General features: G+C 37.6%; 2 protein-coding genes across 4 annotated transcripts in view; one reads left to right on the plus strand and one right to left on the minus strand.

Annotated features, from left to right (window-relative positions):
- LOC130682824 (serine/threonine-protein kinase TAO1-like) overlaps positions 1–13,481 on the plus strand; it is a 232,708-nt gene extending 219,227 nt beyond the window's left edge. The window contains exons 23-24 of the mRNA XM_057497772.1: positions 4,262–4,444; positions 9,723–13,481. Of these exons, the coding sequence (XP_057353755.1) occupies positions 4,262–4,444; positions 9,723–10,049 (510 nt within the window). The 3' untranslated portion in view covers positions 10,050–13,481. The remainder of the gene's footprint in view (positions 1–4,261; positions 4,445–9,722) is intronic.
- Positions 1–16,450, minus strand: part of LOC130682830 (serine/threonine-protein kinase TAO1-like) — a 174,271-nt gene that overhangs the window by 77,193 nt on the left and 80,628 nt on the right. The window contains exon 3 of one of the 3 annotated variants that reach the window (XM_057497776.1): positions 1,052–1,645. In XM_057497776.1, coding sequence (XP_057353759.1) covers positions 1,637–1,645 — 9 coding nt within the window. In that variant the 3' untranslated portion in view covers positions 1,052–1,636. Of the gene's footprint in view, positions 1–247; positions 1,741–16,450 lie in introns of those variants that run through there. The other 2 variants (XM_057497774.1, XM_057497775.1) reach the window with 2 other exon arrangements.

Raw genomic sequence — 16,450 nt, forward strand, 5'->3', positions numbered from 1 at the left:
GATAAAAGGCATCATGTAAACAGTAAAAGACTAAGCCAGATGTCTGTCATCAAGAAATTGAATAAGCTTTTTTTCTTTTCATTTTCAGCATGTTGGGTTAGTGTTGGTGTATAGGGTCTATGGCTACAGACTTCTGCTTGTGTATTTCTCAGCAGAGTACCAAAAACTGGCCAGAACTTTTTAACTGTGGAAAGTGTCGTAAATAAGAGTCAAAATTCTCATTTTAAGTGCACCCAAATGTCCAGTGTTGGTACTATAATCTACATATCAACATACTAACCTGCTGGCTTCTCTCTGTTGTTCCAAGTTTTATAGTTTTGGAATCTTATTTCCTCTGAATGTGATTTGTATCCAAAAGAGGCAGTAAGTTCTTAATTAGTACAGAAACCAGTGAATGAAAAATGCCTTTTTACCCCCTCTCCCTTCATTGTCAGTACTCATCTTTAGAGGAATAGTGGAATTATCACACTGTTACTCCCATTCTTTCTGTGTTTGGTAACATAGGTAAGACCAGGGCATGTGTAGTTGGAGTGTATTTTTTTAATTAGTACATCAGAGTGAAGCAAGGTATTATATGCTCTCTTGTAGACAAATAAGGAAAGACAAGTGTTGGTGATATATAATATCAAAGGACTTTAAATTTTGTATTTGCTTTGATAGAGAAATTTATTTATATGATACAAAATTCAAAAGATGCCAAAGTGTATTTATTATAAAGTTAAAGGTTTCCCTCTCCTTGTTCTTTAGGCCACCTGGTCCAGCCCCCTCTACCAAAATCAACCATAGTTAACAATTCCAAGGAATTTTCAAATTTTATCACTTGTAATGAATATGTGAAGTATAATCACATGAATCTTAATAAACAAAAACCCAAAATGACCCGCTATATATGTTGTCACCCACAGTAGTACCTCAGTTAATCTGTACACGTCTGCACGTTGTAAACTTGTATTTACATCCAATAAGGCCCCGGTTCCACACTATCTTCTTTATACCCTTTTTCAAACTCTTTGACCATTTAACTATAAAACTATCAGGTAACAACACTTACCTGAATAACTCTCCTGAAGTGAAGTGAAATTCACTCACAAGTAATCTGTGTCCAAACCAGAAGCTAAACCACACCTAGTGGTATCTCTGATTCCTGTTCAACTCCATTCATACAAGTTGTCCTGAACAAAACACAGAAGCAAAGCTAAGATTCACCCTCTCCTTGTGAATCTAAGTAAAATTTTATACTTTGCTGTATCTTCAAAACAGCTAATGAACATCGTTTACAGAGTGGCTCGTACGTTGACTACCCTCATAACCGTCATTAGTTAATGCTTATCACAATCAGAATTCATAATGATTTTCCAGATTTATTTTGTCTTTGTAGTGGTTACATAGTAGGGTTTCCCACCAAAAGATATTTAAAGCATGTGTATAAAATGAATTACAGTTTTAAAGTGAGCAGCACCCAGAAGTAAACCAAACTGAAAGCTTGTTTAGTGTCTTTGGTCAGACCATAAATCTGATACGACTTCATTTCTCTGGGGCTTGGAAGAGGTTAGTTGTTTGCTGTTTAACCCTTCCTTTTTGTTCCCTGTTGTGGCAGCCTTCTCAGTTTGAAAGCTTGTAGACACTAGTCTGATTTTCACAGATACTGTTAAAAAATCAAGGGGAAAAATGATGTCTCACAGTCGTAGTCAGACTTCAGATAGAAAGCATCCTTCTCATGATACATAAGCTCAAGATTTTCTGTAAAAGAAATTGTTCTGTTACTTCAGTGGGAAAGAAAATCACCATGTTCCTCTTAGTTGTATATATCTATATACTTGCACAACTTGAACAAAACAGATTCTTTTTTTAAATTAAGGTATCATTGATAAACAATCTTAAGAAGGTTTCACATGAGCAACATTGTGTTTTCAACATTCATTCATACTATCCAGTCCCCCCCAACCCACTGCAGTCACTGTCCATCAGCGTAGTAAGACACTATAGAGTCATTACTGTCTTCTCCGTGCTGTGCTGCGTTCCCCATGACCCCACTATATTGTGAGTGCTAATAATAGTGCCCTTAATCCCCTTCTCCCTCCCTCCCCACCCACGCTCCCCAACCCCTTCCCTTTGGTATCCTAGTCCCTTCTTGGAGAAAACAGACTCTATTTTAACATCATGTCATTTCATTTATGTAAGTAATAGTTGCAACCTTTTTAGGTAAATTTGTACTTGCTAAGTAGTACTTCAACTTCAATAGTTGCAACTATTCCAACTTTCTCCAAGACTTTAAGGGGGATAGGAGGACTTCAGTTTGCACACTTAGGTAACCTGACAGTATTTGTAGACATTGGGGCACCATTTCTGAGGAATGACTTGGGTAAACACCTATTGTTTGTCTGCCATTAGGTGACATTTTGTCAGTATTAAGTGATTAAGAAACAACTGGAACATGTTTATCCTGCTTTCACTTGAGTGAAACATTGAGGAATATAGTTTGTTCTTGGTATAAGTATTAATCTTGTTGAGAAAAAATTTCAGGGTATTCCTTTTTGTCATTAGCTAGTGATATGGAGTGCCTCTAGTTTTCTTGGCAATATATTTGAATATTTAAAAGTTTTTTAAAGAATGGAGGCTGTTACACAAAGTCAGAAGAGAATTCTAAATTTCATTGTTCCATTTCTGCCTAACTTGGAGGAATTTTATTAACCAAGGGCAGTATTTAAGAGCAGTGCTAAGCGTAACTAAACCAAGAGTTTGTCTTTCTAGCTAGACATTTCTTGACCCTTCACAGAATAAAGGTACATGACTATGACTTAGTACCTCAATTGGTGTAAAATGCAGAAAAGGATATATATTTGATTTTGCAGTATGGGAGCAAAGAGTGTGAACTAGTTCCTTGACAAGAGTGTTTGGTCATACATGCATTTGCACACTTAGTCAACCATTCAATATCTGGCAGTATATATATTGAGGTAAATAATTTCAACTATAGGTTCTGCCTTTGTGTAGCAAATGAGTGTTGTTACTTGTAGGCTTGATGGGTATACCTTATAAAATATATCTCATCTTACTAAGTTTTGTTGAAACTTGAGTTCATAGAATAATTAACCTGTGATTTAAAGCCAGAGTTATTCTGTTTCTGAACTCAAATTATTTTATCTCAAAAGTGTTTATATAGTTCATGTCTGGTATCATTACCACAAGAAGGGTTGTCCCTTCTCTTGCCTCATAACTTTTCTTTGACCTTTGAAAGATTAGTTAGCTGACTTTCAGGTTTTTGCTCGTGGTGCTAAAGAGTAAACCCTAAGGAGAAGCAGACCCAAAACTTAGCCATCTTAACTGAGCAGTATGACCACAACATTAATGAAATGCTCTCCACTCGAGCTGTAAGTTTACTTTGCTTAGGCAAAACAAATTTAGTGCCCCTTTCCTTCCACCGCCCGAATAAAATCCCAACAATTGAAATATTAAGTTGGAAATGAAAAGTCTGCTGCACCTTGGGAAATAGTGATGGTGGTCCATATTCTTCTTGTTCTCAGCATTGCTTGGAAATGTGCATGATGCATATGTAATTCTCTTTGATACATTTGGACATGAGGCTCCACATAGGCTCTCTGTTGGTGCCTTGCAGAGGTTTAGTACATATACCAACAGTGTATCAAGACTGGAGAAGCAACTTTGTTAAGCAGTGTTCAAAAAGTAGTACTTTATCTGGAATCCAGATGGTCACATTTGAGTGCGGGTACAAAATAGTTGCTATGTAAGTTTACAGACTTTTTCTTAATAGGCCAGATAGTAAATATTTTAGGAGGAAAAATTGAGGTTATTATGTGGGTATTTACATAGCCATTTAAAATGTGACCATTTCAGAATGTAAAAAACCATTCCTAATTAGTGGACTATTGAAAAACAAAAACAGAAAATCAGGTAGCTGTTCAGATTTGGCCCATAAGCTGTGGCATGCTTGTCCCTGTTCTGTAGTTATTTCCATTGGAGAGAAGAGATTCACAGTCTTATATCAATCAGATTCTCTGTTTTTCTTTAAAAAATAATGATTATTTAGACATCATCCGAATAGCTTATGATAGCTTTATCCTTATAATGCCGTCATTGGTTGCTGTGTTTTCCTTTTCCAGAGATGTTTACTCCAAGATGTAAAAGAGAACAGTTGTGCCCTGTAGAAGAGTAGTCTGTCTTAACTTACACCTCCTCCTTTCCAAAGGTCATGAAAAGATAGCTCACAGGAGGATATATCTGTTTTCTTTCTCTCTTTCAGCCGCATTTGGATGAAGCACAGGAGGCAGAGTGCCAGGCTTTGAAAACGCAGCTGCAGCAGGAACTGGAGCTGTTGACTGAACTTCAGAGCAAGATCAAAATGCAGGCTGAGGCACAAGACGCTCAGGAGCTTCGGGAGCTTGAACAGAGGGTCTCCCTCCGCAAGGCACTCTTAAAACAACAGGTATACGTAATAGAAAAAAGTAATTGTGCCAGTATTTGCTTTCATCAAAATCATGACAGAGGTGGCATTAGATTGTTTTCACAATACCATATTTCCTTAATTCTAGTTTTGGTAGTGTTTTCTTTTTCTTTAAAATTACTGATTCAGTAATGAACCTTAAAATTAATGAGTGTGATATATTAAAGGAATATACTTAAGTAGTAATTGCTAGAGGAATGATGTGGAGTTATGTGAAGACAGTTGAATTGTAAAAGGATAGCTCTGGCTCCGTCTTCCTCACTTCTTTTGTGTACCTAGTTGTACCTACAGAAATTGGAGAGAAACTTGGATAGTGAAGGAAAAAACTTTAGTAATTGCTTGAGAGAGACAAGGAAAAGGGATCAGGAATATACTTTGTTCATTCATCCCTGGTCTGAAACTGTACAGATTGATGCATTACTAGAAAAGAGAAGGTGAAACCAGTTTTACACAGTTGAAGAGTCAGGCTGAAAATATTATTTCTAGCTGTAGCTTTATTTATTTTACTTATTCTTTGTCATGTATATTAGAACCAGAATCCCTGAATTCACTTGTGTCCTTTAAGGTACTGAGGCTGTGTGTGTGTGTGTGTGTTGGAGAAAGAACAATGGGTAGAAGCTTTTGAGAAAGAAGGAGAGGAAAGGCATTTGTCCTGAGTAGCAGCAGGATATCAGTTGTATCCAGGGTGGAACGCTATGTTCCAGAATTCCTGGGCCATAAGTTCCCAGCAGCTGGCACGGTCTTAGGTCCCCTGTGAGTTAACACGTGCCTAATGGTTTTGTCTATTAAAAATTGTCATTGCTTCTGGACCACTAATTGGCCCATAGATTTTCCTCTACTTTCTACAGTTCTTGTGATAAAAATAGAATACCTCATTTCTATTAAAAAAAATATGTTCTTAAAAACTCCACCTAAATAAGGTGTTGCTATTTCTCTGGCACAGCTGTCTTTATGACTGGCTCCTTTAAGAGTTCCTTGCCTCTAAAAACTATCTCAACTGTGTTTCTCATTTAAAATGGGAAGGCAGAAACACATATAAATTTTTAGAAAATTGTAGTTGTCCCATGTACAGAATTCTTAAATCTGCCTGATTTCAACTTGCATATCTAAAATTTAATTTAAAGTTCCATCTCTTAGGCTTCAAAATTATCACTAAAAGAGAAACCTATAGTATTTCAGTAACAGTGTTATGAGAGAAATATTGGTACTGTTTTATTTGTATTTTTAGCTCCACCTAGTGGCTCCGAGTTAAAGAGAGCTAATTAGTATCTTAGGTGTAGTCTTATTTCAATATATGAACTAAGGCCTTTATGTTCTACAAAATCAGGTAAAATGTTGGCATGGGGCTGATACCATTGCCGGAAGTGCAGTGGCACTCTCATCCATTGTTAATGCGTTTTGGACAGCAATTTGGAAGTATAAACTGATCTTTGAAAATGTTAAGCAAAGAATTTAGAGAATTTAGAGAAAAGAAATCCTGAATACAGGAAAAGCAATACGCGTCAATATGTTAACTATGGCATGGTTTATAATGGTTTAAAACACCTAACCATCCAAAATAATTAAGTGCTTATGACCAAGCCACTTAATAAAATCTTACTCAACCATTTAAATAATGGCTATAAAGATAGTATTAATGTGGAAAAATGCTTATGAGGTGTTGAATAAAATAAAGACAAATCGCACTTAAAGTGAGTTGTACTAATACTTATAATGGCTATATTAACATGGTAGATTGGTTGAGGTGGTTTGTATTTGATAATAGACATGCATAAGATTATTTAGTATTAAAAATAATAAAAGAAACTGTGGAATAAATCTACAGTGCTTTGAGTTGCTACTTGATTTTTAGGGCTCATGTTTATATTTCAAGTGAAGTGCATGACTATAAAGCAGTTTGGGGTCAGTCAGTTGGCAACTACCAAGGCAGTGATATACCCATGGTATGATTTGAAAACATCATAACATCCGTATTTTCTGTACTTTGTGCCTACTGGTTGTACAGATAAGAAACAGTCATCTGAAAATAGAGGTGGAACCAGAGAGAATGTTAGTTCTTTCTGGAAGAATAATAATTCTGTTTGAAGATTGCTTTCAGCCTCCAAATGAACCAAGAATTTTCCTCCAGGTCGAGACACCAACAGAGGATGCCTCAGTTGAGGCTCACATGAGGTCTTACTGCAAATTTCCTTGTGCTTCATTTACGTTAAAGTTTCAGCAAAATGACAACATAACTATAAATGTTAAATTCTATGTGCATTCCATACATGCATAAAAAGTGGCAATATTTCCAAAGTACAAATGGGCTTTTCTCTGTCTTATTTCCTTTAATTTTCCCTGAATATTTCACTTAATATCAACAAGATGGTTGGTAGTTTTTAAATAAGAATTGACAATTGGAATATCTTACAGGACCTTCCGAACTGAAAATATTCACACATTTGATTTCAGAGAAGATAGGTTAGGAGAGAAGTCTCAGAAGTTTTATATCCAGTGAAACCACCTTTCTTATTTACAGCAATAAATAAGATATTTTCAAAGAAATGGGGGTTAATATAACCTATCACAAATCTTAGTTTTAATTTTCATTGAAAAATATTCTGAGTTTCTTAAATGACAAAACTAATTCAGCAACGAAAATTGAAGCTATGCTTACTAGATGAAAGTGGATAAGCATTAATGTGTTTAATATTTTTATCAGGAGTTTCCTTCAAATAATATACAGGGCATTCAAATTAGTTAAATACTCAGTACAAGCCTATCCTTTATTAGGTCCTTTGAATGAAATGTTCTTAATAAATGGATTTTTGAAATTTTAAAATAGAAAAGATTTAAAAGAAAAATTTGAAGTTATTTGAATCCTTACAGATATATAAATTTAATTCTATAAGAATTGGGTAGTTTATATGTAGATATTAAAAGTGGAAAAGTTACTTTACAAATGCATATTTTTTTAAACCTGTCAATTATAGAGAAACAAATAGAAATTAAAATGTCTTTAATCTCACCACTCAGAAATCACCAGTTAACAATTTGATATCTTTCCCTTAGAAGAAGCATTGTGTCTAATCTAGGTTCTCTTTTAACCTTCATTAGGAAGTGCCCTCTCTAAACCTTTGTAACACTTTAGTACTTAGAGTTTAATAATTTTCAAACTCACCCTACCAAAGTCCATTCTGGCCGATATGTAATTGCCCACACACATTTTATCATTTTGCATGTCTTTGCCCATGTTCCCTCTGCTGAATATATCTTCCCCTTCCCTTGTCTTCTGGTAAACTTGTGCTTTTCCTTCCGAATCCAGTTTCTGTCACCTTCTCTGAGAAGACTTCTTTGCCCTACTCCTCTTCCCCTGTACAGTGAAGTACTCCATCCCTTTGTATTTCTGCTTTACCTTATAAATCTGTTATTACATCTTATCATATTATGTGGCAGTTTTTTATTTGCATGTGTTTCCATGCTAAATCGTGTGTTTTTAAAAGGGCACTTTAAAAAACAACACATAAGAGAAGACTAGATAATATGGGTGAATGTTGTAACCACAATGTTGCTCATGTGAAACCTTCATAAGATTGTATATCAATGATAACTTAGTAAAAAATATATACATAAAAATTAAGCACATTTGTTGAGCTAGATTTCTGTGTAGAGAACAATGACTATTGGCTTAAGTCCTCAAGTATCTTGAAACCTAATTTAATACTTCTTTACAAATACTCTTTATTTCCTAGTTTTTAAAAACTTTGTATCATGGAAATTTTCAAACATACAGAAAAAGTATTAGTGAAATTATGAAGAACTAGTACAATTAAGTCCCCAAATACTCATTACCCAACTTCAACAGTTATCAGTATCTTGTTTATATTTCATCTGTTTCCCGACTCCACATGCAGCTTTTTAGGGGAGCAGAATAGGGGGCAGAGTATCTGAAATATTTTAAAGCAAATCCCAGCACAGAATCATTTCACTCCCAACACAGATAAGGAAATAAGGACTCTTTTACTTCAACATAGTCATAATTCCATTGTGTTAACTAACAAAATTATAATAAATGTTTAAGATTACCTAATACTCAGTCCATACTTAGATTTCCCTTTGTATCTAAAAAAAGGTCTTCTTGGTTTATTTAGATTGGGGCCCAAACATGGTGTAGACAGTGCATTTGATTGTCTTTTAAGCCTTTTAGTCTCCCGTGCCCTTTTTTTTATTATTGTGGACTGGGTCATTTGCTTTGTAGGAATTCTCACATTTGAATTTGGCTGATTCCATCCTCATGGTGTCATTTAATGCATTCCTCTTTACTTTACATTTCCTGTAAACTGGTAATTAGATCTAGGGGCATGATTATATTTACTTTAAATTTTTTTTTCCTTTTAAAAATTTTTGTGAGGAATTTTCATAAGGGTTACTGTGTTACACTTCCTTTTGCATCACATCAAAAGATATATAATGTCTAGTTGTCCCACTTTGAAGTCATATTTGATGAGTGGGCTCAGATATTCTCATTCATTAACAATTTCTCCATCAACTTTTTCCCATTGTCATTGACTTTATTGTGTATTTTTCACACTAAAATCTATTTATAGTCAGCTATATATATTTGTAAACCTTTGAGTTGTCCAAAACTGATTATGACGGCTACCCAACCACTGATTTCTAAGTACATAGCATCTCCTAACTTTCTAATGGAAATTTTATAGTTTTTGTTTGTTTTTCACTCAATGCTCTGATCTTCCTGGAATATGGTATCAGATGAGGTTCCATTTTTATTTTCTTCCACTTGTGCCTGTGTTGTTTTTCCCATTAAATTAATTAGTGCTTTTGTCCTGCATTAAAAACTTACAAACTTCATTCTGTTTCTATGTTACTAATTACTGGTTCCTACACCAATACCATATTTATTATATAGAGTGACCTTATGGTGTATCTAATGAGGCTAGATTCTCCTTACACATTTTCTTTTTCAGTCTTTTTACCTAATGGATTTGGTAGCCATTGATGATAATTGCCCTGATTTATTGTTTCAATAGAGATTATTACCTTTGCTTTTAAGAACTTGATTTTACACATTTTAGCAATATAAGTTATATATGATTCCTACAGTACATCTCTTTGATTTTTAAATGTACATACTTTAAAATAGCCAGAGTGGACATTTTTATGATTCACTTTAAACCAGAATAATTATTGTTTCTGTAGTTTATAAATTTTTTTAAATAAATGAGCTTTCTTTTTCCTTCCCCCCACCAACCCACAACAGATTGAAGAAGAGAAACTGACATCACAGAATGAGTGCACTGAAAGGATACGAAGCCTGCTGGAGCGTCGAGCAAAAGAGATGAAAGCTGTCGACTTTGAAAGCGAGGGACTAGGTTTTAGAAACATCCATTCTAACCTTGCCCCTGAAGCATTCAGCCACAGCTCCCCCAGAGCTCCTCACAGGGGGCATCCCATAGGTGGCCTACCACAAGCCTGGGGCCATCCAGTGCAAGGTGGGTCCCCGGCCATGCAGGTCACCCTTCTGAGCCAATGCATGGGGTACCCCGAGGTAGCACTATGGGAGTTCGCAATAGCCTTCGGGTTCTGAGGCGGACAGCTGCCGGAGGATGTACGGAACACGGCATGAACAGAAGCACCAGTGTCACTTGACAAATATCCAATGGGTCACACATGTCTCACACGTAACTTAAAATTGAGAATGGCGAGGAGGAGCCAAGATGGTGCCGTGAGTAGGACAGCGGAAATTTCCTCCCAAAAACATATATATTTTTGAAAATACAACCATTCCTAAAACAGAGACCAGAAGATACAGTACAACAGCCAGGCTACATCTACATCTGCGAGAACCCAGTGCCTCGCGAAGGGGGTAAGATACAAGCCGTGGCCCGGCAGGACCCGAGTGCCCCCCACCCCAGCTCCTGGCAGGAGGAGGAGAGTCAGAGCGGGGAGGGAGAGGGAGCCCAGGACTGCTAAATACCCAGCCCTAGCCATCCGCACCAGAGCACGGACCCACAGTGCGTGGTGTGCTGGATACTAGGGAAACTGAACAGTAAAACCTGCGAGCGGGTCCCCACAGCCAGCGCACCTGGAACAAAAGAAAAGCAAGTGCTTTTTGAAGGTCTTAAAGGGACAGGGGCCTCACAGCTGGATGGAGGCGTCCCAGCACACTCAGCCGAGCAGCTGGGAATCCCGGGGAAGTCCAGGCGCCCCGACGCCCTGGACGACAACGCAGCTCGGAGGCCCCTCACAGTGATAAACAGCCTCCCACCCATTTCCCCTCTGGTGCGGCCCCACCAGCGCAGAGCAGCAGCCTAAAAGTGGCCACGCCCACAACAACCATGCGGAGCTTACTCCACAGTAGCGGGGCAAGAATCAGAGACCCGTCTGCACACAGCTGCCCAGTAAAAGCCGCTGGGGGTCACCGTTCTCCCAGGAAAGGAAGGCCAGGAGCAAGTGGAAAGGGACTTTGATCTCCCAGCTGACACACATGCCAACTGCCTACGACTACCTCTATCACCATGAAAAGGCAGAAGAATTTGATACAGACCAGACTAACCCAGACATCCTCCCCCGAGAGGGAATCTGAGGAGATAGATTTAACCAATCTTCCTGAAAAAGAATTCAAAATAAAGGTCATAACCATGCTGATGGACTTGCAGAGAAATATGCAAGAGCTAAGGAGGGAGAATACAGAAATAAAAGAATCTCTGGAAGGACTTAAAAGCTGAATGGATGAGATGCAAGAGGCCATTAATGGAATAGAAATCAATGAACAGGAATGCAGAGAAGCTAGGATCTCCAGGAATGAAACAATATTGAGAGAACTGTGTGACCAATCAAAACAGAACAATATACACATTATAGGGGTACCAGAAGAAGAGAGTAAAAAAAGGGATAGAAAGTGACTTTGAGGAAATAATTGCTGAAAACTTCCCCAAACTGGGGGAGGAAATAGCCTCTCAGACCACTGAAGCACACAGAATTCGCAACACAAGGGACCCAAGGAGGACAACACCAAGACACATAATAATTAAAATGGCAAAGATCAAAGACAAGGACAGAATATTAAAGGCAGCCAGAGAGAGAAAAAAGGTCATCTACAAAGGAAAACCCATCAGGTTATCATCAGACTTCTCAACAGAAACCTTACAGGCCAGAAGAGAATGGCATGATATATTTAATGCAATGAAACAGAAGGGCCTTGAACCAAGGATACTGTATCCAACACGATTATCATTTAAATTTGAAGGAGGGATTAAACAATTCCCAGACAAGCAAAAGTTGAGGGAATTTGCCTCCCACAAACCACCTCTACAGGGTATTTTAGAGGGACTGTGCTAGATGGAAGGACTCCTAACACTAAACAGATGTCACCAGAGAAAATAAAATCACAGCAAAGAAAGCGGACCAAATACTAACTAAAGGCAAAAAATTAAATCAACTACCCAAAAAAGCAGTCAAAGGAAACACAAAAGAGCACACACACACACACACACACACACACACACACACACACACACACGAAAAAAAACACCTAACATTCAAAGAATGGAGGAGGAGGAATAAGAAAAGAAGGGAGAGAAATAAAGAATCATCAGACTGTGTTTATAATAGCTTATAAGTGAGTGAAGTTAGACAGTAATGTAGTAAAGAAGCTAACCTTGAACCTTTGGTAACCAAAACCTAAAGCCTGCAATCTCAATAAGTGCATATCTTTCAATAATCACCCTAAATGTAAATGGACTGAATGCACCAATCAAAAGACACAGAGTAATAGAATGGATAAAAAAGCAAGACCCATCTATATGCTGCTTACAAGAGACTCACCTCAAACCCAAAGACATGCACAGACTAAAAGTCAAGGGATGGAGAAAGATATTTCATGCAAACAAGGAGCAAAAAGCAGGTGTTGCAGTACTAGTGTCAGACTAAATAGACTTCAAAACAAAGAAAGTCACAAGGACATTACATAATGATAAAGGTGTCAATCCAACCAGAGGATATAACCATTATAAATATATACACACCCAATACAGGAGCACCAACATATGTGAAACAAATACTAACAATTAAAGGAGGAAATAGAATGCAATGCATTCATTTTAGGAGACTTCAACACACCACTCACTCCAAAGGACAGATCCACCAGACAGAAAACAAGTAAGGACACAGAGGCACTGAACAACACACTGGAACAGATGGACCTAATAGACATCTATAGAACTCTACACCCAAAAGCAACAGGATACACATTCTTCTCAAGTGCACATGGAACATTCTCCAAAATAGACCACATACTAGGCCACAAAAAGAGCCTCAGTAAATTCAAAAAGACTGAAATTCTACCAACCAACTTCTCAGACCACAAAGGCATAAAACTAGAAATTGCACATAGAAAGCAAAAGGGCTCACAAGCACATGGAGGCTTAACAACATGCTCCTAAATAATCAATGGATCAACAAGCAAATCAAAATAATTGAGAATGGCCATTCCACTGGGACAGTCCACCAAAGGAAACTCCCCATAGACGTCATCACAAGCGGCCTCCTCGCTTGCGTGCTACCGTGTGGAAGCTGAGTGCATGTGGTATATTTTATTCATTTTTGTCAAGCGTTCTGTTTTGTGTTTACTAATTGGGATGTCATAGTATTTAGCTGTCAGGTTTTGTGTTTTGTTTTGTTTTTAACTTCTGGGTAAATTTTATGTAAAGGGGAATTGGTGTGTATGTGTGTTTATCAAATACGCACACATACAGTGCACATGGTAAAAAGAAACTGGTTAGGTGGGGGTATTTTCTGAAAACTGCAAAAACAATTCAGCAACGTGGCTTGAGTCGTCACTTTTGGACAATTCTATCCTAAGAAATTTGTGAAAAGATCTAAAGCCTTTCTCTGTATACCCCAGGTTCTTATGAGCCGCTCACAGCAGGCAGCATATGCTAAAACAAGTTATTATGGAAACACACCTGTATCCCCTCACCTATGTATTTTGTTTATTAAATAAATGTATTCTGTCTGACTTTTGTTGATTAAATTGGCCTCATTTGGAGTAGGAAAAAAGTGGAAATCCATGAACACTAAAGGGTTGCATTGACTCTATCAGAGAGTAGAAGACAACCTAATTCTTTTTCTGAATGCTGCAAGCTTGTCAGTGATTTTTTTTTTTTTGGTCCATTCAACTGTGCCTTCTTTGTGGCATGGTGGGATGGAGGTGCTTCAGGAGATCACAAGTTTTGTGGAAATTGCATCACCAAACCTGTGAGCCTCCAAAGGGGAAGACAAAAAGGGTGAGAGGGGCCCCTGAAAGCTCATATGATGGGTATGTTCAATAGCAGAGTGAGGAGATGAAGCCTATATATATCCTGACGTTTTGTTGCTTATGCTGTGATATGTCATCCTAGCTGAGCTAAGCTCTGTTAACTTCCAAGATTCCAAGCAGTACTTTTACTTTGTTTATACAAAAACAAAGACATATAGCCAATACAAATCAAAGGCCAGAGGTATTTGAATGATGCCATATTTACAGACCGCCATCTCCTGGAATTCTCATCACACTACTTAGACATAATTCGATGACCCCTTTTTGGTTTATGGGGTTTCCTGTTTACAAGTAGAATAGCCTGTTATTTAAGTGCTTAGTTGCCATAGTGAGCCAGGAGTCACTGAGCCTGTGACTTTACCAGCTGCTGACTAACCCTCAGCATGACTGTAGGTTTTGCTGCAAGTGCAGGTCGTCTTTTTTTTTTTTTTAATTGCTGTTTTTGTTGCTGCAATACTTTACAAACTTATAGTTCCTTGAGACTTAGTGATTGCTTGGCATCATGTTAACATCACACGACAGAAAACACCACTTCCAGAAGTCGAAAGCCTCGGTGCTAAAGTACTATTGAAAAGGAACCAGCAAGTTTGGCAAATTAAAAAAAAAACACAACAAAAACTAAAGTGAGCTATGGTGGTCAGGAAATCTCTTGACGAAAGCTAACTTCTCTTTTCCAGAGAGGGGTGTGTTTTGTTTTATTTTGCTTTGTTTTGCAATGAAAAATCCACCCGATGCTGACAGGTGTGACTTGGGGTCCCACCGCCAGTGTGGAGACTGAGCTGCAGGCGGGTGGGGAGCCATGAATATGACTTGAAGGGAGAAAATGTCCTTCCCAGTGAGCGCTCAAAGTTCCTTTAGGTTACTGTCCTGCCCTCTCCCCAGTTGTCTTGAAGCACCAGGAGCCCTGCTGCTGACAGGTTCCTGCTGTTCCCAGAGAGCCCCAAGGTCGGATTCTCCAAGGCCCTCTCAGTGATGCTCTCCACCTAGACCAGACTAATCACCACTGAAATCTTGGTTTTCTCAACCAATTTGTCTTCTCCAGGTATGTCAGTCCAGTCTGCCTGAATCCACCCCTGTAGGAGTTTCTAGCATTCCTTTAAAGGGAACTGGGAGAAAAATTAATATTTTAGTGTAAATATTTTTAAAAACAAGATCACAGTAGAATTCACACACAATCATAGGGTGTGTTACATGTAGTGCTCTGGTCCGTCGTCCTCTTGGCCATTTGAAATCACCAGTTTTTAGGTGGACATAACATGTACTTGATTCTACTGAAAGGGACTTTTAATTATTTCAATATCTCTTCTGCATTCAAATATTGTACAGTATCTCAGACAAATTGAGATATCTACATGTTTAGAGGAAAATGATGGGACCAAGCTTTAGAATTTATAAAATTTCCAAAAATATAATGGAATTTGATACCTTTTAAAAAATTCTTATGAGATCTGTCTCCTTTACACTACTGAAGCAGATCAGTTTTGCATATAAAACTCTAAAATCGAAATGGACTTAAATTAGTCAAACTGAATTACTGAGTTCATGCAGACTATATATATGTACTTGGGAAATCATGATTGAACACTGACTCCAAATGTCTGTCCAGTAGGGCGTTGTTTTTGCCACACAAATCTGATTGAATTGTGTGGCAACCAGTTTTACATCACTATACCTGGATTATTCCATTAAGTTAATTTGAATTAAAATATATATAGTTTGCAAAAAGATTCAAATTAATTCAGGTTAATCATTCAGGTTGGTTTGTGTGTGTTTGTAAGATTAACTTCTGAGGAATCTCAATCATGGTAGGAATCATCGAAGAGTAAAAGCAGGAAAATTTTAAGGAATTTGAAAGATCCTAAAGAAAGAAGCAGGCACTTTCTCCATCAGCGTACAAATGTCAGCCTTAGTTTAAACTAATACTACCTCCTCCCCGGTGTTGGTGTTCACTTAATATATATGTGTTTAAGAAAATAAAGAATATGGGAAATTTGTCCAGCATATCAGAAGTTTTAAATGCTACATCTGGTATCCAGAACTTGGCAGTAAAAAGTTTTCTGTGTTCACTATCTCTCCCTTTTTTTAAGTGAACATTTTGAAAATGTAAAACCTCATACCTTGAGATATTCCTTAATTGGGTTCCCTTCCTTTCATACATATTTTCTCTCCCTTTATTAAAATCAGCTGTATCCCCAAATTACAGTATCTACAGGTATTTTCATTGGTACGTAAGGTTAGCTGGAAAATGCATTTATATTATTTTTATTCAGAACTGCCATTCTTTTTAGTAATTTCTATACCTGGAGATGAATAGCCCTGCATTTAAAGCCACACCCACAGGTATAATATGCTTAGTACTCTGAGCCAAGGATTTACCAGTAAATTGAACTTTTTAGCATAATCATCATTGTGTTCAGCTGCCTGGACATCAGGTAAACACCACTCAGCACACTAAGAAACTGTCCTTGACACTCCTTCCCACTCCCGCCTGTTTCCTCATCCCCTTTTCAAAAACCAAAAACTCTGTTATGAGTGTCTTTTTCAGACCATAAGGCAGACTTTAGTAACTTTCTGCTTTAAGTACTAAATGTCTGGCATTTAAAACTTTCATAGAGTACATTGTGTTGGACACCGAAATAATACTCTTTATTTTCATTTTCACCTGTGAA

Source organism: Manis pentadactyla, chromosome 3, assembly GCF_030020395.1.
Source record: "Manis pentadactyla isolate mManPen7 chromosome 3, mManPen7.hap1, whole genome shotgun sequence".
Classification (NCBI taxonomy): domain Eukaryota; kingdom Metazoa; phylum Chordata; class Mammalia; order Pholidota; family Manidae; genus Manis; species Manis pentadactyla.